This window comes from Photinus pyralis, unplaced genomic scaffold, assembly GCF_008802855.1.
Source record: "Photinus pyralis isolate 1611_PpyrPB1 unplaced genomic scaffold, Ppyr1.3 Ppyr1.4_LG1, whole genome shotgun sequence".
NCBI lineage: Eukaryota > Metazoa > Arthropoda > Insecta > Coleoptera > Lampyridae > Photinus > Photinus pyralis.
The window spans coordinates 26495199-26519869 of NW_022170249.1; the positions used below are offsets into that span (position 1 = coordinate 26495199).

The 24671-nt window shown below is 37.7% G+C and overlaps 2 protein-coding genes across 2 annotated transcripts; both read right to left on the minus strand.

Annotated features, from left to right (window-relative positions):
• Positions 1 to 211: 211 nt before the first annotated feature.
• Positions 212 to 2836, minus strand: LOC116159634 (S-methyl-5'-thioadenosine phosphorylase). Its single transcript, XM_031472659.1, has 4 exons — positions 2510 to 2836; positions 2151 to 2464; positions 1847 to 2102; positions 212 to 602 (listed from the first exon to the last, which is right to left on the minus strand). The coding sequence occupies exons 1-4, from the start codon at positions 2519 to 2521 to the stop codon at positions 357 to 359; spliced, it is 828 nt and encodes a 275-aa protein (XP_031328519.1). The 5' UTR covers positions 2522 to 2836; the 3' UTR covers positions 212 to 356.
• A 1897-nt stretch (positions 2837 to 4733) lies between these two features.
• Positions 4734 to 23673, minus strand: LOC116168639. Its single transcript, XM_031484573.1, has 6 exons — positions 23223 to 23673; positions 6099 to 6376; positions 5930 to 6046; positions 5510 to 5878; positions 5285 to 5462; positions 4734 to 5236 (listed from the first exon to the last, which is right to left on the minus strand). Exons 1-6 carry the CDS (start codon positions 23241 to 23243, stop codon positions 5024 to 5026), a joined length of 1176 nt encoding a protein of 391 aa, XP_031340433.1. The 5' UTR covers positions 23244 to 23673; the 3' UTR covers positions 4734 to 5023.
• Positions 23674 to 24671: the final 998 nt, after the last annotated feature.

A 24671-nucleotide genomic window follows, 5' to 3' on the forward strand; every position in this document is an offset into this window, starting at 1 on the left:
CAGATACTATCCACCATGGAGATCCAAATTGGAGACTATATAGGTAATTGTATAATAGATCATATAAACATTAAACCAAGCATTAAACACACCAAATGATACAAAATATATTTCATTTCATAACATTTTAATAATGGAATTTTCTCACATATGATTCACCATGTGAATAACATAAGTGACTGTTCAAGTGATATAATAATTTTGCAGAATAGAAAATTGTTGGGATGTTTATTCCCCTACAGTTAATCACAATAAATGGACAGAAAATCACTTATAATAGATGTTGACCTTCATTCCTTCCATAAAAAAACCTGTACACCACCAATTTTTCCCCACCAAATACATAGTAAATATTTCTAATGTGGCAGCATTACACTGTTCTCAGAAGTTTCCTTCAATTCATTAATTGTTGTGTCCCAATTTTGAGCATTAATCCTAGGTACAACCTTTGTGATTAAATTGATAACTTTTGGTACCGACTGCTGAAATGTTGCCATGACATCTCCTACGCACACCTTTTCACCTGTCACCTTCCAGCAGTCGTAATCCGTAGCCAAGGCAATGGCGGCATAACAAAGGCCAGCCTCTTTAGCTAGGACCACCTAAAAATGTATGTCAATGCAAATGATGAAATACTAGAAATTTAGTAGCGGTTGAAGTAACAAAAACTGAAATCAAAACACCAAGTCACCACAATAAAACTAATCATTAGCAAGCGACCAAAGAAGAAACAAATCCCATTCTATTTGTACTAACTGTAAAATTAAACGTGTACAATAATTTGAAAAAAAAATTGTTGTGATGTCTCGTTGAGAAATACACAACAGAAATAGTTTTTGCAAAAATCATGTTACAGTGTCGTTGTCTGACTGTTTCTTGTTAGCATGTTAAGAGTCTCTGGTATACAAAACTTATACCTACGTTTTATTAGTGAATATTGTGTACAGTGTCTTGTAGATGAAGCCTATTGATTTTGAACTCATTCCTCCTTTAAAAAATCCACTTTTCGGGTGCGTTGTGCGCATGTTTTGGTTGCTTATGCTGTAGAGTTTGCCTATTAGGTGATCATTACTTTTATCAATTACTGTACAATCTCCTATACCTACAGCATAAGTGCCAAGTTGAATGCTAAAGCGGAACCACTTGAAAAATAAACCATCTCCAATTAAATAAAAACTCTTAAATACAAAAAATGACAATTATGATGTAAAAATTAAAATATATCAAAAAGGATGTTTCAGTTTTGAGATACAGACCAGAACATAGATAACCGACATTCGTCATAAAACACCCTTTATAACAAACTTGCTTTATTTTATGTGTACCTTTTTTTTTCAGATGACCTCCGATAAATTTTGCTCTGCTTATCACAATGGGTAGAAAAATAGATCTCACTTTCCCAAATATAAATTACAACTGTTTTTAAGTAGGTAATCAATTTTCATGGCTTTCAAGGTACCGACTGCATCCTCAACTTTTTTTTTTAAGTCAAAATAACTTAAAAACCATAAGCTGTAGATATTGACATGTGGGGGTCAAAAGAACTGAAATTTCACATAGAATCCAAAAATTCAATAAAAAGAGGGGATTTCCATTTAAAAAAAACTAAATTACTAGCTACTTTCGATATTTCTTTCCCAGAAACGTTTAACTAAAGGTCTCCAAAAAAAAAACCCTGTACCTATACTAATAGCGAAGTAAGAGTAAATCTCATGAAAGTTTTGAACAAATCCTTCCTAATTAATAATGATTTCTACTTTCTCTTTAGTTCTTTGCTGATAATTAAAGGATTATTGTGGTTTCTTGTTATTTTTGTTTCCATTTCTCTAGCGTGATTATTACCTACCTCAGGGACAGTAGTCATGTTGATGACATGTCCGCCCCATTGACGAAACATTAAACTTTCGGCTTTGCTGGAAAACCTTGGTCCCTCTATTGCAACTACAGTTCCTGTTTCATGGAAAGGCAACCCTAACTCTTTCGCTGCCTCTATAATAATCTGTCTTGTACGTTGACAAAATGCGGGCTCCATTTGGATATGGCACACTCCGACTGGGGAATTCGGTTCACCATCATAAAATGTCTGCTTTCTACTCTGTGTTCTACAAAATTTGATTTACAGACTTTTCTCACTAACAGATCTGCCTCACCGGTCAATAAAGCTATCCAGAATGACGAAATCACCTCGATTTATATGTTCCTGTAGAGAACCGGTGGCGGTTGTAACAACCAAATGTGTACAACCAGCTTCTTTTAGGGCCCACACATTTGCACGATAATTCACATTTCCCGGCATAATCGTATGTTTACGACCATGACGTGCTAACAAAACACAGGGCACACCCTCTATCTCACCTTCGATCAATGCATCCGAAGGAGAACCAAAGATCGTCGTGATAGTCTTCTCCGTGCGATTTTTTAAAATATCTGGATTATCTAATCCAGATCCACCAATAATTCCAATCTACGAACAAACTCTTACCTACTACAAGAAATCAAGTTGGCTTACCTTAACTTTCATGGTGTGTACTAGTATTTACCGCAATTAGACGTGCACGATTTACAATAGTGAAATGAATTAATAAACACTGTCCGTAAAAAGGAGACAATTATTTAATTTATCACTGTAGCCGGGAAACAAGGGCAGTTAGTAGGGTTATCACTTATCAAATATAAACAAAGATTAATGTTTCATAAAATTGGTCAATAACCGTATGTAGGTACAATCATTCAACTGTTATCAATCAATATTTACTATTAACTTTCTTATAAGGCACATTTACAAATTTCTACGAGTCGAGTACAAATTTAAAAATTATTTGAGGTTAAGATAAAATGACAAATACAATAGTATTTGGTATCTAAAGTACCAGCAACTGCTCAAAACACAGGGTAATTGCAAATGATCTTCCTGATTCCGCTTTATAATGTTACTGGATTTAATATTAATCCAGTAACATTTAATGTACCTTTAAGACCACTTCACTTCGTGTTCGTACCATTGGAAAGTTTTGTTTACGGTGGTTTGTCTTGTCTTGTGTACTGGTAAAATTGATGACGCTCTTTGCAATTGGCCTCCAGATCTCTGAATATCATCCGCTGTGATTTTTCTTGTGGGGATATATCAAAGATGAAGTGTATACTTACACCTTCATTACCAAAAAGCATAATCAATTTATTTTTTTCTGATACTAATCATAAATCTGAATTTCATGTCACAATTTGTTATTATACATTTTGCATAAAATGCTAGTTATTTATTGATACACCTGCTCCAAACGTTTGTTTTGAGATGTAAAAATGTTTGTTTGGTATACCAAAGAGTACATCTCCGTTAGTTGTGAATCGAATTGCATGAAATTTTATATGTAGGCACCTCAAATAAAAGTAAAACCAGAGCCGAATCAAAAAATTTGTTTTGCGCATGCGCAGTCGTTTTTTTTATTTGTTAAGATATTTAGATGAAATTTTGTATGTAGGCACCTCGAATAAAAGTAAAACTAGTACCGAATCAAAAAATTTGTTTTGCGCATGCAAAATAATGCCGATTCAAAAGTTCGTTTTACAAGCCATGCTGATCTGGTGGGACAGAATCAACCCCTTAAGGTGTATTATAAAAATTATGTATGTGTGAAGATCTCGAGGATCGTTCGGTATTCAGTTGTATCGGATTTTTAAGTAAGGATTTATTGATTGCCTTGTATGACTCCAATAACCGTTTCTTCCCCGTTAGGGAAATCGGTTATAATTTCTCATATCGTAGACCTATTATTGGGAATGTCAAAACATATTGTGAGAATATTGGAAAGCTGAATGTTGGAGGATTCACAAAGAGCGATTGGGCGATTAGGCGTTCTTGGCAGTTGTTTAAAGTGGTTAATAATATGGTCATATTAATTACTAGTAGTTAATAATGAGAACTGTTACGCTGTCAGTTTTAGAAATTACAAACCGAAATTTTGCTCAAAAAACGTTTAGAGAAGTTCTCTAAAATGAATAATTGCCACCATCCGTCATTTTCAGAGAAATTATTGCTTACTTACTTAAAATTATTCCATTTCCAAAAAATTCTAACGAAATTACTCGTTAAAAATATCTCAATGACAGAACAAAATACGGCTTGCTTGACTTTTACTTCCACCATTGGATAAAAAAATTTTTATTCAATGCCAGGCGCGGATTTAAAGGGGGCGCAGGGGGGACGCGCCCCCTGCTAGACAGTGGTAGTTACGCAGACGCTAATCATGGGGATTTCGGAAACCATAGAAGATATGAAGGTAGTCAAATTAGGGACAAGAAATTTGTTGATTTAGTTTTTATTTTTTTCTGATGTTATTTAAGCAGATACAAAAAAAACATTTTCTCATTGTCAGTTATTGAGTTTTACAAGAGACGTTGACATGTTTCATTTCGGAGAAATCATTATCAACTTTATCTTTTCATATAACCCGTAGAAGTAGATACTATGTTGAGTAGCATTTTTTTTCCGAATAAAACGATGTCCGGCATACACAAAAGAAAACAAAAGCTGGAAACAAGCGGCTCGAGATGTAATCTTGAATGATCAGGAAATCATGTCTCTACCTTGGTAGGTATATAATGTGGTACTATTAAAAGTCACGCCAGTATTGAAGTTGCATAATCCCCCCAAATATGCTAGGATTCTCGTTATAAACAATTACACTATTTTCATGGTACACTGAGCTTGTGAGCGTTCTAAATCAAGAGGCAAATCAATCATAAAATATTTATTTAAACAAAATATAGTACAATTAACAATAACCAAAACACCTCCTCCACATTAATTATTTTCGGTCGAAGAAAAACAATAGAATTCATTTTCGGAATTATGTTGTTTTTATCCAATATTTTATTAGTGGTAAGTTGTAGTTCTATCATTCCGTAATTGTTTACAATATTATACATTATTTATCATCTAGGCTGCCCTATGTTACACAGGTACTTCCGGCCGTAGATCAATAGCAAATTATACAGTCTCCACAAGGTACCTATAACTACTTATTCAAAGATCTGATTTCCTTCTCGAGTATTTATTAAAGTAATCCGGCCTCCAGCACTTGCACGAACCGGGAACGAGGAACCAGTCGTAGTACAAGCGTACTTGGAAGCATCCCAACGAATCAATCCCGTCGCAGTGTGCTGGTCTCACAGTGGTCTGCGTCTCGATAGAACCGGGTTGTACTCCCGCTCTCTTGTGGAGGTACTGTTGGTAGTTCTTAAAAAGTATAATTAGGCTTTCAGTACCAAGGTATGTTTTACAAACCTGGAAATCTTGCACTGAAGGAGGCTGGGACGGCGAAACGGGGCTTCTTTGTGGATACGCCGCATCGTTGCCGCTTAGCACGGCGTCCGGATAGTAAATTTCTGCAACTAGAAGACTCGACCAACGTGGCGACGAGAGACATCCACCGTCAAGGTAGTGGCACCTCGACTGTAGGCACCTGTAAAACTCAATGAAACCTCTGAATGGAAACGAGCTCAGCATTACCTTGTGACCTCAATCGTTTGCGTGAAATATCCCTCGTATGGAATTTGAACCACGTATCTCCAGATGCCTTGGTAATTCTTGGCGAAAACGGGAGTCGCGTATTCGACTTTCGCGGGGCATGGCGTCGGTGGTCCTTCGTAGTGCGTCGCGGCAACGTCGTCGCGCCTTTCCAGCGGTAACTGCGGCGATGACTTGGCAGGAGGCATTTCTCCATTAATCGCCTTATATAGCATGCAAAAAACTCCACCTTGGTCACAGAACTTACGTGCCTGACGTGAACTAGCAGTTTTATTGGCATAAGTTGCGTTACTCGCCACCTCCGTCACGTCTCGTTTGGACCGTTCTTTCTTGTCATAGGAATCATTAATTCTGCACAATTAAGTCTACAAATAAGAGGTAATTTTGAAGCCTTCGACTTACGTGTTGTGCGAAATGAAGTCGTCTTGGTATTGCGCAACTTTGGGCAAAGTTTCGTCACCCTTTAAAATTGGTAGTGTCCTGCTTAAGAACTTCAACGTTTGATTTCGAATTAATTCACTGCAACAATTATTGTTATACTGAGGGTTCAACCAGTATTAGATTTTTTTACAATGGATAAGGAGAACCAAACACGTTTTGTCCCATCGGGTTTCTCGGGATGCTTCCCTTATTTAAATCTCCGCATATGTTGTAATACAACGAATGCGGAGATTTGTCATTATCTTCCTTGCAGTCGACTGGTGGGTAAGTATATGGTGGTGGTCGAACGCGTGGAGGTTCGGCGTTTGGTGATTCAACGAATGCATAGTATCCCTCGGGGGGTTCCTCGCTGTTGGAGGTCGTGGGTGATCGAACGATTCCAATTACTTGCGATGTCAGAGCAAATGCCTGAAAATAGTTGATTCCAAATTATAATAGGCGACACGTAATTTTACTACAAATAATTATTATGCAAGTATGAAATTATTTTATGGTATTAAAAGAGCTATTACTTCATATGGGTAATCTAAAAATTTTATTATATTTAGCAAGGATAATTAACTAACTTTCCAGTCCTGTTCTCATTTATATTCCATCCCATTAATGACATCTACCATTATAGTGGTAAAGTTTAATGGCGTTTCTGAAGAAATGAACACAACATAACAATATCACTAAAAAACTAATTGCATAGGTACTATCTAGTATCTTTATAATAACTGTTATGGTACAAATCATGCAATATATGCAGGTAATATGCTTTTAATTACCCAAGATCTACAATTGTCTTTGAAAAAACGCCATAAGCCACTCAGAGTTGTCCCTTTTAAACTGAAATTCTTTCACTCGGTGTGTATTTTCGTTCCATCAAGCAAGCTAGGCCTGTTCAGAAGTTTGTATTTGGTATCCCTGGTATAATTGCATCCTACTATAATGTTCGAAAGTGTTATGAAGATTAACGTTAATTACTGTTTCTTAACAGACATCCGTCAAGACTTGTTATTAACCAAATGGTATATGGTATAATTATGGTAGCAAATCTATTATTACAGTTATGTAGGTACCTATTTTAGTTTAAAATGATCGTAGGGTTACGTCAGTTTTTAGCTTATTTTACGAAATGGAAAAGTAGATTTTTGTATAAGTAGGTACTTTATTGTGTGTCTGATGTCAGTCCGTTCCTCAAACTGCTTTTATTGGATAGATAGTACTGATAGTAGTATTGATCCGAGATTTTTTTAAAATAACTACGGTAATCGGTCCTGCACCTCAAAATATATTCGCCCCCTGGCCCTTTATGTTTCCATGTCTTCGATTGCTTTTTTTCTGAAAATCGCTATTCATCTCATGATAAAATATTAATTACACCAATTCGTGGACTTATCAATAAATAGGAACTGGGAAAATACGCCTTGTCAATTCCAGATTATTCAGAGGCGTAGGTAATTACTCGTACAATGGTGCTAGGTTCTGCGCAAGGACACGACAGTTTAGTAGGTATAGTCCTTAGACTATGAAGGTATAGTCCGTAAAATGAAGTTTGCATATAGAATTAGCGCTTATATTAATGCCGCGCATGAGGTTATACATCTTTGCTGTTCTAGCACATGGTATTCGGGTTAGAGAGCAAGTGAGTATCTAGTATTACGAACCGGTATTACAACGGTGAACTATGAATGGTTAAAGCCGTTAAAGGAGTTTTAAGTGGGGGTTGCTGGGCCAAAAAGAGATAACAATGGGGTCAATGGGTAAGGCAGGTTTGTCACTGGAGGATGAAAGAATGTGAAATCTATAAAAAATAGTGAAGGAGGCGTGAAGAAGACTTGATGGTATCTAGGAGACGTGAAGGAAAGGGAGAGAGACATAAATCAAACTCCAGGTATGCTCTTTAAAACGTATTTGTACGTCTATATGCAATTTAATTGTTACACGTTACACTAACAATTCGTATTTTAAATGATAGGTCAAATGCGATAAGTTCTTTTAAAATTTTATCCAGAGGGAAATCAGAAAGTTCTTTTTAATCCAACAGCCTCAGTGGGAAAACTCGTTTCATTCCACCTCCGAGAGATACCGGAGGTGACTTTTTAGGGTTTCCTGACCCAGAGAACGGGAATGTAAGGATCGGTAAAGTTAAGGATGGGAACGGAAGGAACAGAGTTTAGGTTCTGAGAGGGAAGAGTATCTACTGCTCCAGTATTCGTCTCGTAGGTTTGGTTGCAACATAAAAAGCGAGCTTCTTCTTTATATGCGCTGTCATATTATTTTTAATGCGCGCAGAGTTCTAAATACAACCGGAGCAATATAAAAGAAAAAGGACTAAGGACCAGTTGCAATGAAAAGCCGCGCCCTCCAGACCTGCGTCGGGTTATGCAAGATTCGTAGTTATAACGGATAGTTACAGGGTTCGGAACAATCGGCATGACTAAAGGAGGGGGTACCTAGTACATCAGTGATGGGCGAGGTAACATCTCCTTATAGAGCAATTTGCAGCACAGTAAGGGGGCGACCTGTGTAATAGGCCGTCAACTTGTTGTAAAGCAGACAGGTGTATGCGTCATACAAGAATCTTGGGTTTACAGAGGACGCGTAAAACGACTGGGTAATGTCGAGGAATCTCTTTATTATAATAAAGAGGGACAGGCAACTGAACCCTAGGACTTGCATTTATGTCGATAACTCGATAGACAAATCAAGTCTTATCTAATGACTGATATCTGTTTCAGGTATCTCGTAGCTCTAAACTTCAGCTTTAAAGATGGCAGGGGACGGAGCAGGCACTTGGTGGTCTGCTCAGCCTGTCTCCCGTGCGACTCGGAAGAGATTCCACCTACCAGGGAGCTAACTGAGTTGATATAGTACTGTTGAATTGAAGGGCTCGCTCTTGTAGTTGGCTGTGATGCAAAGGCACACCATGTTGCGTGGGGTAGCACGGACACGAACTTGAGGGGCGACCACCTTCTAGAGTACTTGCAAACAACTGATATGAATGTTCAGGTAGCAGGCTCTGACTTTATCACAGCGCAGGAGTTTACCGACTCTGACGTTGGGCTCCTTTGCAATATCTCACACTAGATCTCACATGATCACGAGTTGGAGGTTGTCTGATGAGCCGTCGCTTTCGCACCACATTCTTTTCCAACTAAATCTGACATTCCAGTCGAGCCTCGTAGGTTTCGGAATTCCCGATCCACTTACATCGGTTATGGGCCACCTTTGCTCTGCCGGAAAGCACGGCAGGTGGAAGGTAAGAGACATCCGTTAGCTGTGGTATAACAGTGTCTATGAGGACAAGCTGTAAACCGCGGACGTTTTGAGGAACGAAGAGAACACCTTGGACTCAGGCTTTAACTGGTTTGTAAGGAGGTCGGCGGGCCCTTTAATAGGGCCATGCGAACTAACCTGCCTGCGGACTGGATAGTTCTCAAGATCGCTCGGCGCAGATATAAAGACCATATTCGAAGGTCTAAACGAGGTTCTCGCATCTCTCCTGGAAACACACTATCCAGGAGATTACGCAGCTTCGGACCCACCAAAAGGGACTACCTGGGTCCGGGCCGGTGTAAGACCCATCAACTGGAAGGTAGATGCCCGGGTGGTTACCGATGGATCTCTGAGATCAGTCAACACGTTCAACCCATTTAAGAGGGCAGACCTGATATTCTGCAGAAAGGCTTGAAACCGCAGCTCTTACATTTGCGCCTCTTTAGAGCCTGCTTAGCTTTAGGGTATATCCCCAGGTAAGAGTTGTATGCTTATCTAAGCCGGGTCGTGTCAAAAATGACATGGCGAAGAATTACAGGCCCATCAGCCTATCATCGTTTCTTCTAAGGAGCTGGTATAATTAGGAGGGCTTTTGACAGTACATCTGTAGTACTCGTACTCGACTGGTATATTGGCTTGCCTGTCTGGGAGCCACTATAGCCATGAAAACGACGCCAATGGCGGAACTTCTGGGACTAGAGAATTTACACTTAGCTGTACAGGCAGAGGAGGCCAGGAGCGTACTCTGAACCTAGTTGCGAAAGAATGGGGATGGGAACAAGGGGCCTTCGATGCGCCTAAGTGCTGTCTGGTCGTGCTCCCCTTATGAAAAATGCAATAGAGTATAGGACTGTATCGTATTTAAGCAACACACTCCCACGTAACATAACCAAACCTATTAAGATACTTTACATTCTGGAAATCACCTGATTAACCAAACTTCAATTACCGAACTAATAAGGAATACCTACATAAATGGTCGTATCCTTGTTAATATATCGGACCGCGTCTAATTGAAGAAGGAAAAGTGACATGCGGCATTTTGGAAAGAACCCAACTCTAGCCTTGCAAACAAAAAGCTGTAGGGACTCTACTTCCATAGATACCCAGTGAAGAAGTTCTGCACTTAAAACATGCCACCCAAACTTTACTTCGATTGCCAAGAAGCTACACGGTTTCAAGAATCTACATAGGGAACCTAAAACCATGGTGCACGTCATTATAAAACTCAATCGTCTATCTTTAAACTGTCACTACATCGCCCACGGTATCAGGATCTTCAAATATCATGAGTGCCCCCTCGCTACACGGTTCCAAAGATGGAAAATAGTCCCAGTGCTCGCCCCCTGGTACTACCATGTGTAAGATTACTATCGTCTAAAAATAAATCATAATCGGTAAAAATAGAAGTCCAAAACCTTGTCTCCAAACTCCAGTGCTAGGGTTGCGGTTGATTTGCTGTTGTTAAGTCGTGCCCTCTGCGGTATACAGTTATTCTTTCCCGTTCCTACACACGGGGAAAATTGCAGAATACACCACGAAATACCAATATAAATCTCAATTAAAAAAAAATCCAATCCCGTTATAAGGTATTCTAAAAACGGAAACTCAAACAAGATATTGAGGGTGAAGTATTTGAATATTTTCATTATTTTTCACTTTGTGCTGGAATAAATTTACCGTGGACTTTGTGTGTTCGAACTTTCTTATGTTGGGGAATGTTGGGATTATTGCTTGTCCAAATTACACACCTGCAATTATAAGAGATGAGTAACCCCAGAATTAATGACTCTTCGATTTTCAATGTTGTAAGTAATTTTAAGAAAAACAAATCCTAACGAACTGATTTACACAATTTGGTACTTATTCGTAAATGCAGATTTGGACATCTGGCCCACACTTTTTTGGTACAGGTATGAACTTGCATGTGGGCCGTCCGTGTAATGTCAAAGTTTGCGTGCCGAAAATTTGAATTAGAACTCTGCCATTGACCTCGCTTATTAAACTAGGCAAGTCATAATTAGACAATTCCATTTTCTTCTGCAAATAATTTTTTATTTTCAAATTAACAGGTGGAAAAACTGGTTCGGCACGCTTTTAAATTAAAGACATTGTTATATTATAGCGTTGGTCGAACACATCGTTCCTTTGTCATAAAAAAGACAAATTTCATTTAAAAATCAGTAGGCTACTGATCAAGTAGGCAATCGTTACTTTCCCTTTACTTTTCCTTAACGATCTCTTCATAAAGTACGAGTATTGTTTGTCCAAAAAAAAATGATTGATTTTCTATAAAGACTTAATCAATTTTAAATGCGAATCGAAAGTATGGGCGAAGTTTAGTATAACCACAGTATTTGCGATACAGTTAAACATGTATTTATTTATGGCAGTAACGGGAACTTGCATTTAAAAAAAATATTTCCAACATATTTGCATAAGTATTAAGAATTTTGCTTTTACCGTTTTATCACAAACATTTTAATAATGTAAGTGCAATTTAATGATTATCTGTTGTTGGAAGAGAGATAGGAATTGTGTCGTGATTTATCTAGGACTAGGTTATTGTAAAACTGGACTTATTATTCAGGAAGCGCGAAGGACGTGGGCAACGTCAAGGTTAGGTTGAATTTAGGTCTATAGTGTTATGGGTCACATTTCTTCGATGCGTAAGGCTTTTGGTATGTCGGTTGTTCTAACGTGGATGGGTTGGTACAAGAATTTTATTAATGGCAGTGAATTCCATTGAGTTTCACTATTGTCTTAGTAACCGCTGTCAATTTTAGATTAATTATTTTAATCATACTCTTTCAACATGCTCCGATCTTCGATACGATTGTAATTACGGCTTTTTTTACATTTAAAACGGAATTTTAACAACATGAACCGTCTCGTGAACCGTAGTTCACCATTTGGGAATCACTGAGCGTTGATTAAAAGATTCACTCATCCTCAACGCTCTGGTAAGCTCTCTGCTCTTCCCAACATGATCAAGACAATTGAAGGGTAAAACATGTGCCGTTAAAGTTACATAAGATTAATTACGTACTCTGAACCTGGTTACAAAAGAAAGGGGGTAGGGACAATGGGCCTTCGGTGCGCCTAAGTGCTGTCTGGTCGTGCTCCCCTTATGAAGAATACATTAGACTGTCCTTATTGGGAAATGGATGGTCAACTATCACCTACATAACATTGGACTTGTGGAAAAGCACATGTTCTGTGGCGAGGAAGATGAAACTACCGAGCATGTGGTCTGTCACTGTGACGCTTTGATCAGAGACAGACATCAGCTCCTTGGCGACAGCTGGAACCGGGGTGAAGCAACTTAGGCTAAACAGTGTCCTATCCTTTATTGAGAGTAGGCCAAGAGGGTGTTCTGAACCTAGTTGCGACAGCTATCTGAAGCCGAGGAGGGTGAAGTAACTAAACGATAAACAGGGTCCTATTTTTTATTGAGCGGAACGGGCTCTGAACTTAGTTGAAAAAAAAGGTGGTAGGCACAATGGACCTTTGGTGTGTCTTATGTACTGCCGGGTCGGGCTCCCCTATGAATAGATACCTAAACCTCTCGCCAGGAAAGATTGCCGGTCACTTTTCGTTCAACATATTGGCACGATCCTATTCCGGAAGTCGATCGCATCTTAAGAAAAACATAGATTGTAGATCGGGATCAAGTGTTCTATGATCGGTAATCTTCCCTGGCGTGAGTTATAGATAGACTACCCAGAGGTTAACCGACACGCTAACTCGAGAAAGCGTTGCCATGATCAAAACTTTGCTTTGGTCACTGCCAGTTTATTAGCGGTAAGGCCCCTTCGATTAAGGCATTAGGCATACTTGGCTCCAGTTTGGTCTACTTCTTGAGGATCGTAACACCTAGTACTACGGTGAAGGTACACAGGCAATTTTGCTCGAGCAATACGCGTTGAGCCGGATGGGATCTGTGCTTGAAATCAAGAATCGTAGGTGAAGGAGTTGGAATATTGGAATATCGACGGTAAAATCGAATCTTATCAGTCGGTGCGGTCACTCTCCACACCATCTAACAGGACTTCCCAAGCTGCTATCTTGCGCGCCAAGGGACCCATGTTAGTCTATGGGCCAACTGGCTAAATTTAAGGAAACGGTATAATTTGGGGGTACCAATTTTCCTTTTTACCACGGTTAGACACATGCATTAGGATGTAAAAAAACGATAATTGCCATCTCAAAGTGGTAGCTAATAGAAATGGCGGCCAATCCAAGATGGCGGATGTTGAGTTCTATAAAATTAACTATACCTATCTTTAGAACTATTGGTCCGACTTCATCATTTTCTTAAATGAAAGCTTTTGTGTGTGCTACAATATTGTCATAACTACATTTCCGATAAAATCAACAATTAGTAACTAATGCATGAAGTAAACGAACGGAATTTTTTTTAACTCTTAACATTTAATGAAAACTAAATTAACCCCATCGTTACTTTCAAAAGTTTCATATACACTAAAATCTGCTCCTTCTTTCTTTTCTTCAGTGACGTATCCACAAGTTGGCAGTTTGCATGCGCTTGTACACTTTAAGTTATTAGCATTACGTAATGGTAGTTGTCAAGAGCCAGTTTGGTAATTCTACGTGAGGTGATATGGAAGCCAAACTTAGGGTTATCTTTCATCTTTTTGCTGCTACCGGAATAGCATCTCTTTGATTTTGACGTACAATTTTCCAAAGTATTTTTTGTTTTATATAATCTACTTATGTCAAATTATCGGCACAGTATACACCTTTCCATCAATATTAACAAACTCTTTGCTGACGTTATGGCTAAAAGCCGTATTTGATCGTATTTATTGCAAGACAGTCAGTCTTGTCAGTTGTAAAGTTCTTGTTTACCGTTAAGCGGAAACGTGTGTCACGTTTTACGAGGAAGTTAGTGAAAGTCGAACAGGCGTCGCTTATCTGAAGCCTTTCTTTAAGGTTTTCCCAGTACTCGTTAAAGGGAGTTTTTTCACATCTGTAATTACAACGAACCCAGTGTCGTCCAAATTGAAATACAAGTTCAATTAAAGTACAGAAGTGAAGGTTTAGAAACATAATCCGCACATACCAATTTCATCATCATTTGTTATTTGATCATGGCTCTTCAGCTACAATATATCTATAGACGTAACTACAATGATTTTTGTATTTAGTAATTATTTTAATTTTAATTCAATTGTTTGATCAGCTAAAGCTGTGAATAATCGTTTACTTTTGGTTGTCTTATGAGATTTTGTGTATCTTCGGTTTGCAATATTTATTAAACCGAATTTATTTTTGCGTATCTTGCATATTTTGATGTCCTTTGCATTTACATGATAGAATTGCATATTTTAAGATGTATTTAAATTTTTGTTAGATTTAATCGATTTTAATTTCAATTTTTAATACATTTTTTCGGATTTTTATAACGGACGCGATAATGAAACATAGGTACTGCAAAAGCCGAAAGGAAGATTTATTGATTTAATTGATGTTTAATTTCATGATTTCCAAACTAGTTTATCTTTCTCTTTCTCTACGGTGATGATTGGTGATATTGTGGAAGGTTTGGAAATTGCTCCCAATAGTTTGTCCTTTTCTAATGCACCTATTACTTTAGTTGATGTAGAGTATAGTTTCTCTGCTTAGTGTTTATAAATTAATTCTTAGCGACAGGAGACAATCATTTCGTGTAGAAAACTTAGAGAAACATCTTATTGCTAGTGTTTATCATAATTCCTTTTTTATTAGAAATTATGCAACATATATAATTTTGTATACGTGTGCATATACAGGGTGGTGACTTGCGCAACGCATCATAGGGATTTCAATGTAAAATTCATAACATGCGATTATTGGCTCCCCAAATTATTTTAGAGCAAAAATGTATTAAGTTTTTTTGTAGAAAAAAAATTTTTACGTCAATCAACCGTATTAGTTTTCAATTTTTTGCATAATAAAGACGGAAAATTGGAAAATAAAACCCACATCTTTTTCAATAATCTGTGACGCCATGGAATTTTATAATACAAAAACTACGTCAATATCCGTCATGCCATGGAATGTCTGCTATAAAAGAAATCAAATTCTATCAAAAAGTATTATATTTACAACAGCGAATTCAACATAAAGAAAGACCAAATTACTAAAAACGGTTTCCTAATATAACAATTTACAATAAATGTTCGAATAAGTCACTATTAACTGCAATACAGTAACCAAGTCGATCATAAAATCCATTTCGAACTGCTGCTAATTGATAACTGGATATCTTTTTGTTTTAGAAAATTCCATGGCATCTCAGATTATTGAAAAAGATGCGGGTTTTATTTTTCCAATTTTCCGTCTTTATTGTGTAAAAAATTGAAAACTAATAAACGGTTGACTGACGTAAAAAATTGTTTTCTACAAAAAACCTTAATACATTTTTGCTCTAAAATAATTTGGGGAGCCAATAATCGCATGTTATGAATTTTACATTGAAATCCCTATGATGCGTTACGCAAGTCACCACCCTGTATATCAAAACTGTTTGCATATTTTTCACTAATATTCTGCATAATATGCGCATAATTTTACCATTCATTGTGTATTAATACAGGCAGTAAAGAACATTCGGGAAACAATTAAAAAATAACATTTTTTTAAATTACTTATTAACAGTTGATTTTATCGAAAAAGTACTAATAACAATATTTATAGCACATATAAAGAGTTTTCATTAAAAAAAAGATTAATGAAATTGGATCAATAATTCCAGAGATATAGTTTACTTTACAAAACTCTACATCCGCCATCTTTGATTGGCCGCCATTTCTATTAGCTACCGCTTTGAGATGGCAATCATGATTTTTTGGCATCCTAATAAACCTGTATAACCACTGTAAAAAGGAAAATTGGTACCCCCAAATTATACCGTCATGTCGACTGGCCCATGGACTATGTATAGAAACAGTTGAGCATACATATTTTGTTGTCAGGGGCATTACTACAAGGTAACTTGAAATAAAGAGCAATCGCCACTGAACAGTATTAGTGTGAGGAACGGACAGAAAGACGTACGGACCGTATTTACAATAGTCGCTCTTTTTTGTAAAAAAATGCGCTTAACATCAAACTATCTAAGGATATTGCAACTATCGCAGTATCGCACTCGTATTTAAATTCCATAATATATGACCATTAACAACGATCTATTTGGCTTGCTAAATTCGAGAAAGTCATAGCAAGAAGGTGCTCGATTTCCTATTTCCCTCACTCATACAGTTCCATTATAAAATCTCCCTAAGTTAAGTAAGTACCTTTTTATGAAAATCTGTTCATGCCTGGGATATTGCGTTTATTTTAAGATGGATACTGCATAAGGGCAAGGTCGAGTTCATTTAGTTGTTTTTTGTTTTGATAAAAAATTTTGTTATTTAGAGTAGATTATTATTGCTATTGGAATGTTTTCCTATTAAGCTAGTTGAAATCTGCAAAGAAACATGCGGGATTGGTCCTTATCGTTTATTCCATTTTACCATATTCAAGACAAAATTATTATTTTTTTATACGTACGTCAAATGGGACATGTCGCTGATCATATTCAAACAGCGAAGTATCGTTCCGTTGCTAGGGGCAGTGAAGCGGAAAACAGGCAGAGAAATTTTACTTCTCTGCCTCCTTTCTACTTCTCTGCCTCTTTTGATTTCTATACCTGTTTTGACTAGCCGTTTATATACAAGAAATTCCACCATACTAATAAAAACAAGTACAAATTGTGCACAACCCTTGTGCAGGTAAAGCGCATTTTTTTAAAACACCCCTACGAAATTTCTTCCATAAATAAGAAAGTTGGCACTGCACATCCTACACAAAACCAAATTTTGGAAAATAGCGCTACATTTGCTTTTATTCCAAGCGGCTATGTATCAAATTTTATTTAAATGCCCAATGGTTATATTTCTTTCAAACGTCCCTTTGTACCTTTGTAGGTACTTTCCTTTGACAATTCACCCTTAAGATATAAGGAATTATAACCGATCACGACAAGGGATCGAGGAGGAAGACTATGGTTAGTATACATTAATTCCTTTCGTTGAGACCTTCATTAGAGTACCATGAAGGATAAAACAAGTGCCCCAAAAATTAAGTACTATCTTGTGGAAGGTTTTTAGCGAAATCCACCAAAATGTGGGTGTAATAGAAGTACGCCCGAAAAAGGAAATGTGGTAGCCTCCGACAAGATCTAACTGTTGGTGGAGTGAAAACTTCAAACGCGAATTTGGGGTGAACAGGACGTCGGAAGTATGTACCGTCAAAGGGAATGTGGTAGCTCCCGACACGATCTTCCTGATGGTGGAGTCAAATCTTCAACCGCGCATTGGAAGGGAACGGGACATCGGAAGTGGATACCGACAAAGGGAATATGGCAGTCAACACTGGCTATTAAAACACTGATCTATCACACAAAAATGCGCTGAAGTCCCTTCGATCTCACACGAGGACTTTGATAATTTTTTTTATTCTTAAAAAATGCGCTAAAAAATTTAGTGTTTACCACGGATAAGTGAGATCCGCTGACACGTCAGAATTTCCGTACTTGGCGGCTCCTACGTAAAACTTCAGACTTGTCAGCGAAAACTCACTTACAATATACTATTTTAGCGCATTGTTGCAAATTTATTTGTATAAAGGTAGCTTTTAATCTCACTTTGGCTAGCTGGCTGGCTGGCTGGCAGTAAATGCGAGCCCGTAGAAGAACGCTTGTAAAAAGACGAGGAGTGTACATGTACTTATCGGGGCCGTGTAATTAACAACTTTAGGGACAAAGCTACAAGATGTGGGGTCGGCGACATCTGGGCGCCATCCCCGAGCGTATTATACCAACCTGGAGATTTTTCAGTATTTTCCTATCTTCTTCTACAGTTTTTCTCCGATTGTTTCGAGGGGTAGTCGACTTTGGGCGCCCCGAAGTTTCTTAGAGCTCCAATCGCGGTCTCTTTTTCTCGTGTCGCCAATATAGAAGCTTGAGCTTGAGAAGTACCCAAAAATTTAGTACTATTTTGTGCCGGGTTTTTAGCGAAATCTACCAAAATGCGAATTGCAAGTGAACGGGACGTCGGAACTGTGTGCCGACAAAGAGAATGTGGTAGCCCCCCGACAAGATCTTACTGATGGTGGAGTAAAAAAGACAAACTCTAATTGCGGGTGAACGGGAGGTCGGAGGTGGGTACCGACAAATAAGAGAATATGGTAACCCCCGACGAGATCTTACTGATGGTGGAGTCAAAACTTCAAACTCGAATTGCTGGTGATCGGGATATCAGAAGTGGGTACCGACAAAGAGAATATGGTAGCCCCCGACAAGATTGTACTGATGGTGGAGTCAAAACTTCAAACGTGAATTGCGGGTGCACGGGAGCGGATACCGACAAAGTGAATGTGATAGATTTCAGCAAGATCTTATTGATGGTGGAGTCAATACTGACTAATAAAACACCGATCTGCCACACAAAAAATGCGCTGAAGTCCCTTCGATCTCACACGAGGACTTTGATAATTTTTTTATAGAAATGCGCTAAAAATAGTAGGTATCCCTACATAGATGTTTCTCCTGTCTAGATTGGTCAATGTCATAAAGAGATACTTACCTAAAATCAATGGAGGTCTTCTTTGTGATAGCATGCCTCACATATGAGATCGATTGGTCATATCATGGGTAGTTATCTAGTACAGTACATGCCAACCCATGCTAGGTTTAAGGTGCATTTTATTGAAAAAAAGTAAACCACATTGTACTTTTTCTAAGAAATTTCATCAGAAGGTAATTTAAACTTCCTGCGCTTCTCTGTCTTTGTAAGTATATAACGGGTTCTGTTGTGCACCTTTATATGTAGGTGCTTGTATGTAATTCATTAGGTCAATGGACCGATCACGTCGTCGTCGGTGTTTCCTTTTAATAACACATTGATTGATCTAGCTACCTACCTCATACCCACCTACAATTCAATTTGCCGCTATTTCTACATTTTTCCTTAGTGTACTGATCACCAGATCATTTATTGATATCTTAATTGAAGCCGACTTCTAATGAGACCGGAAGAAGATAATTAGCTTGTTCTGTGCTTAGCTACATGTTACAAATTAACGTGACGAATTAATTCAATTACTTACTTACTATTACCTCCAATCGAGCCTCCAATGAAGTAAATGAAAGCGTTTAAAGAATTTCTTTTGAAAGACACTGAAGTGACATTAAAATACTGTATTATCGTATTATTCACATGGCAAATAATCATGCATACGTTGTCTATGGTTATGGTTGTAATCATTTATAGTTGTGGCCAGTGGCGGATTTAAATTTTTTGCGCCCCTAGGTACACCAAAAGATATGCGCCCCTCCAAAAATAATCTTTAAATTTCAATAAACTTTAAGATGCTAATAAAAATCACATTATACCTTGAAATTTTTAAAACTAATAGATTACGTTTTCACACATGTCAAAACTTGCATTGGCGATTATCGTTCTTGTAGTTAAGTTTGTTTAAACTGTCTACCAATTCCAATTTATTTCATAATTTTAATTAAAATTTTTTTTCATTTGTAACTTGTTAGGGGACTTATTTTAAAACTTAAAATATTATCTAAAATAAATATAGTGCAAAAAAATGCCGCCCCCTAAAGCTGACGCCCCTAGGCACGTGCCTAGTGTGCCTGTATGTAAATCCGCCACTGATTGTGGCATCATGTTGTGATAGGAAATGAGTGAAACGCAAATACCTATTCCTCGACCTATTCTATCCTTAGATCAATCACCACGTTTGACAAATACATTGATCTTTGCTTTAATTTTAACAAAAAGTGAAGCGAAAGTTATTTGAATGAATAACAAGAGCGTGAAGTTCAATTTCGCACAACGAGAAAGCATTTTAATAGATACCACGATTGTCCGGCGCTCAACCCAACCACAACAATCTAAGGGTATGAAACTGTTTCTCAGGATTCTGCTTAGCCACAGTAATTTTTTATGAAATGACTTAAAACCTGAAATTCCTACCTAGCGCGGACATGAGTAATTAATTCCTAAGGAGAAATAGCCATCTCTTTCTTAAATTTAAATGGTTCTGTAGTTTGTATACCTACTGCAAAAGCAGTTTATTTTAGTTTATGTTAACGCAATAACTTATGGAAACCTTCTGAGTTTAAATCTAATAAGACTAGTTGCAAACTCAGAAATTTCTTCCGATGAGAATTGAGAATACAAAATAAAATATGCACAGACACGTGTAAGAACGATATTTTATGGTAGTCCTTAATAACGAAAAAGTAAAATGTCAACGCAACCCCTATTTGATAAATGTGGCAAGCTGACTGGTCAAGTATGCGCGATTCTGCACATATGGGTGCAAGGGTCCTAAGAGATCGTGTTAAGGTAGTTAAGTTAAACGTATGCGTTCTGGTCACGATCGTAAGGGATGCTAAGTAGAGCATCGGAAGTAGTAGTGAATTTGGCGTAATAACTCTTTAATGTGAGTGTCTCTCACGTGTAGGTGGTGAGTGTATTGTGGAGGCCATCGTGCTGGCCGTGCTTTGTTATTGGGCTATGGTAAAACCCCTGGCAGATATCCGGATATATTCCTAGGCTTTTTAGAGTGCATTATGTGCATGTGCCTATGACGCGGTCCCGGATAACTCCCGTTGATTATACCGCTGAGTGATCTACTCGCTCGAGTAGATCATGGTGTCGACCCAGTTCGAAAAATAAATGCCTCATTGTTAACAAAAAGAGTTCGGGGGTGAGCTTCACCTGCAGGTGTTCCCAGGTAGGGCAATGAGCGACATAGATCGACGTTATTGATCTATTGGCCGAGTCCTAGTCAGAGGGCCAAGGCGGGATGTGTATCCTAAATAATGCACGTGCGCGCGGCGTAACCCTTTCGCAAATAGGTATGAGCTCCATTCTAACCCTTCAGGAAACCATCTCCAATCCCCAATCGCCAACCGGAATGTTTGGAGATCCAGGAGAGCTTAGCGCCAGCTCCGGGCTAACGCCCCCCGATGAGTTAACTAATTCATTGGCGAGGATCGCGGTTAAGCAGTCGCAATATTTGTTTACATGACCCTTAAGCGCGGGAGACGACCAGAATGCTGTGATGCCAACCCCTTATGCGTAGATTCAGAGGGACGTTTCTAGTGAAAGGTGAGTTTACAGTAGATTTGTCGCATCTTAATAATGACTTCTGACCAATAATTAGCTCCCATTTAATTAGTGACTTCCCTTGTTGTTCTTTAAAATGCCCCTCATTACACACGTTTACATAAGTTTTCGACAACTTTACATCTCTTGTTCTGAATTTTATCTAGTCATAAGTATTCCGAAATTTGTTTTCTTAAATCGATAATGAAGATGTTGATTGAAAATTTACAATAACAATACAATACGCAGCTTGTCGTGACGGTCAATGTGCGAGAGCTATGACAGGTAAGTACAACAGTAACTCAAATTACAATCAACGAGTGAGCGAGGGGGTTTCAAAAGCGGGAGTAACTGTGACTCTCTTGGGTATAGGACTTTTCTGGTTTATGCCATAGCTTTATAGATCCTTTACAGAGGTCTCTATGCTCCTTCCAGAACCTTTTAAACACGCTGTAGCATTTTCTAAGGCGTATTGTGTGCTTTCGAGAGCTACCGATGTCCCGTCAGAGAATGTTCTTGAGAGTAAAGCGTTTCTGAAATGCACGTTAGATTTTTTGGAAGGCGGTCCATCGCGTTTCCGTAAAATGTATTCGAATGCGAATGGACCTATCAGGTAAGTTTAATCCCTAATGTCATTCAACGTAAATTATCAATTAATTTCAATTATAGCATTACGATTTCTCATATTTACAAATTAGATTTTATGCAGACATTAACCTTGCGTAATTTAGTTAATAACTGTTAATATCGAACGATTATTGACACGTACTAAAAGCAGTTATACCTACCTACCTAACTGGACGAGTAAATATATATTAATCTTAGAGAACAAGTTAACAACCAGTTAACAATCTTTCATATTCAATACCTACATCAAACCTTCTACGGCAAGTAGTGCGTATAATTAGGGGTGTCTACTTAACATGGAAGTAGCTTCTACAAGACCAAGACCATACAATTGGTACAGATCGCCTCTTTAATTGAAGATAACTGCCCGCGTTACAGCATACATTGCACATAAACAATTCATTTTGTTTTTGTAATTTCCACATATATAAGTAGAATGAATGGTTCCAGTTGATGTAATTTTTTGGTGATTAAAGAATCAAAAGTGTTACACGAGAAATGCATAAAGCTTTTTTAATACCATTTCTTTGTTATATTATAACCCATTCATGAACATCTTAACAGTAAATATTATTATTTATTAAATAATAACATACCATTTAATGATTCGTAACTATAATAATGAGTTACGCGTACAAAAGCGGACGTTATGTTATATAACAGTTAAATGCAATATTTTGATTTCGCACCTATCAATCAAATAAAAATTTGTAAATTACAACTCAAGCATCAATTAATTATCTAATAGAGGTGTAAATTTATACTGCATCTAAACCGGCTCAATGCAAATGACAGGTGTTATTGGCAAAAAATGCAAATTTTGTGTCAAACCAGGTTAGAGGACAGTTCTTTTCAACGCGATTTATTTAATTTGGCTTATACCTAATAGCTTCATTCAGAACAAGCATTATTTTATTTTTTATGGAGTTATGGACAACTATAACCATAACGAATAACAGAATCAAGTGCTTAACAGCCGGAAAAAGTGGAATTAAACAGATAACGAGCTCATGCTCAAAATATTAAATCTGCAACTGAAATGGTTCTTAATTTTCATGGATTCTTAGAATGAGATGATTGATGGTAAATCTATCCAAATTTCGGAATACATACTAAACAGTATAATTCGTCGCACACATATTACCCAAATATATATAATCCAAAATGTAGCTGAAGGTACTTACAATTAACAAACCACACTTCATGATTGTCTTTAGCGCGAAACGACCAAAAAATCACTCGCACGAAATTCACAAATTTTGTAGACGCAAGGAAAACTGTCACAGTTACAAATTAATAGCGCAAAACAGAAGGTTATTGCGCCAGTAGCAGTACGTACATTAAGGACTCTTGCTGAAGGCGTAACTCACGTTGGAAGACTGCTGATTACTGTAAACAACTGTGAAGTCGCCGAAGACACCAAAAGGAGAGGAGTTCGTGCAGGTAACGGTATCCACATAGCTAACTTTAATCTTAACAACCTGCTTACTTACACCAATAAAATTAAAGTTAATTAATGGCATGTGTGCGGTAACGCTAACAAATACACCTCGCTTAATTCCGAAAACGTGACGCTGAAGAAACTATTCCTGCGGTGATAAATTTAGGAAGAATATCACTTAATATAATTATAGCCAATCTTTCTGATATGTAGTCCACTCACTTCCGGTGTACTAAAATGCAGGTTGGTCTTACCTTCTTTGATTATCACAATGGAATGTGATTCTGTAGTTACCCCCCTACTCGAAGTACGTAGTACATGCATTTTCTATAACTGATGATCTTATTGCCAAAATGAGCCCATGATGAACGTGAAATCTGTGACAACATAAGCATTAGAGGAAAGATCTGGACTATTCCCGCGCATGACAGACATAAGATACATTCTTTAAAGACAAAATCTTCATAAAGGAAGGCCGTTTGCGGTTTTGTCATTTTTTGCTAATTGCGAAGAGCAATTTAGAGGACTTTTCTAGAAGATATACTGCTATGTGCAATGGCAGATGGTCACTAAACCACCCACATAAACATAAATTAAATAAATTAGCGACCACATTTAACTTTAAAAAACATTGAGATTATACAGGGTGACCCATCGTCACTATATTAGTGCCGATGCCATAAAACGTGATAATATAAACAAGTATAACTTGTGCACGACTCTTGTGCAGATAAAGGGCATTTTTAAAAGCCGAAAAGCTTAGTAGGTAAATGGTTATACGTTCTAACTTATAAGGTAGAAGCATGCTGTAAGTATTTATCGATGTTTTCTTGGTAAATGATTCATGGGGAGGGGACTTTTTACACATAAACTTTTAAATGTCGCGTGGCATACATTAAAAATGTACGGTATATAATGCAAGAAGAATTAGAGAAATTCTCCGAAATATTGCATTTTTCCTTTGTAGGTACCTTCCCCCAACATTTTCGAAATATTCACAATTAAGTTTTTACATCTCTGGTAGATCTGTCGCGTTTAGACGTTCTTCCTGCCCTTTGAGCGTACACTCCTCCGTCACTCCGTTATGCACTGAAAGTTTTAACATTACCAATAGATATGTCTCGTCCTGACGTTCCACTTGCCCCGAGTACCCTCTTCCGACATTTCATTTTCAAGGTATTCGCTTCTACTT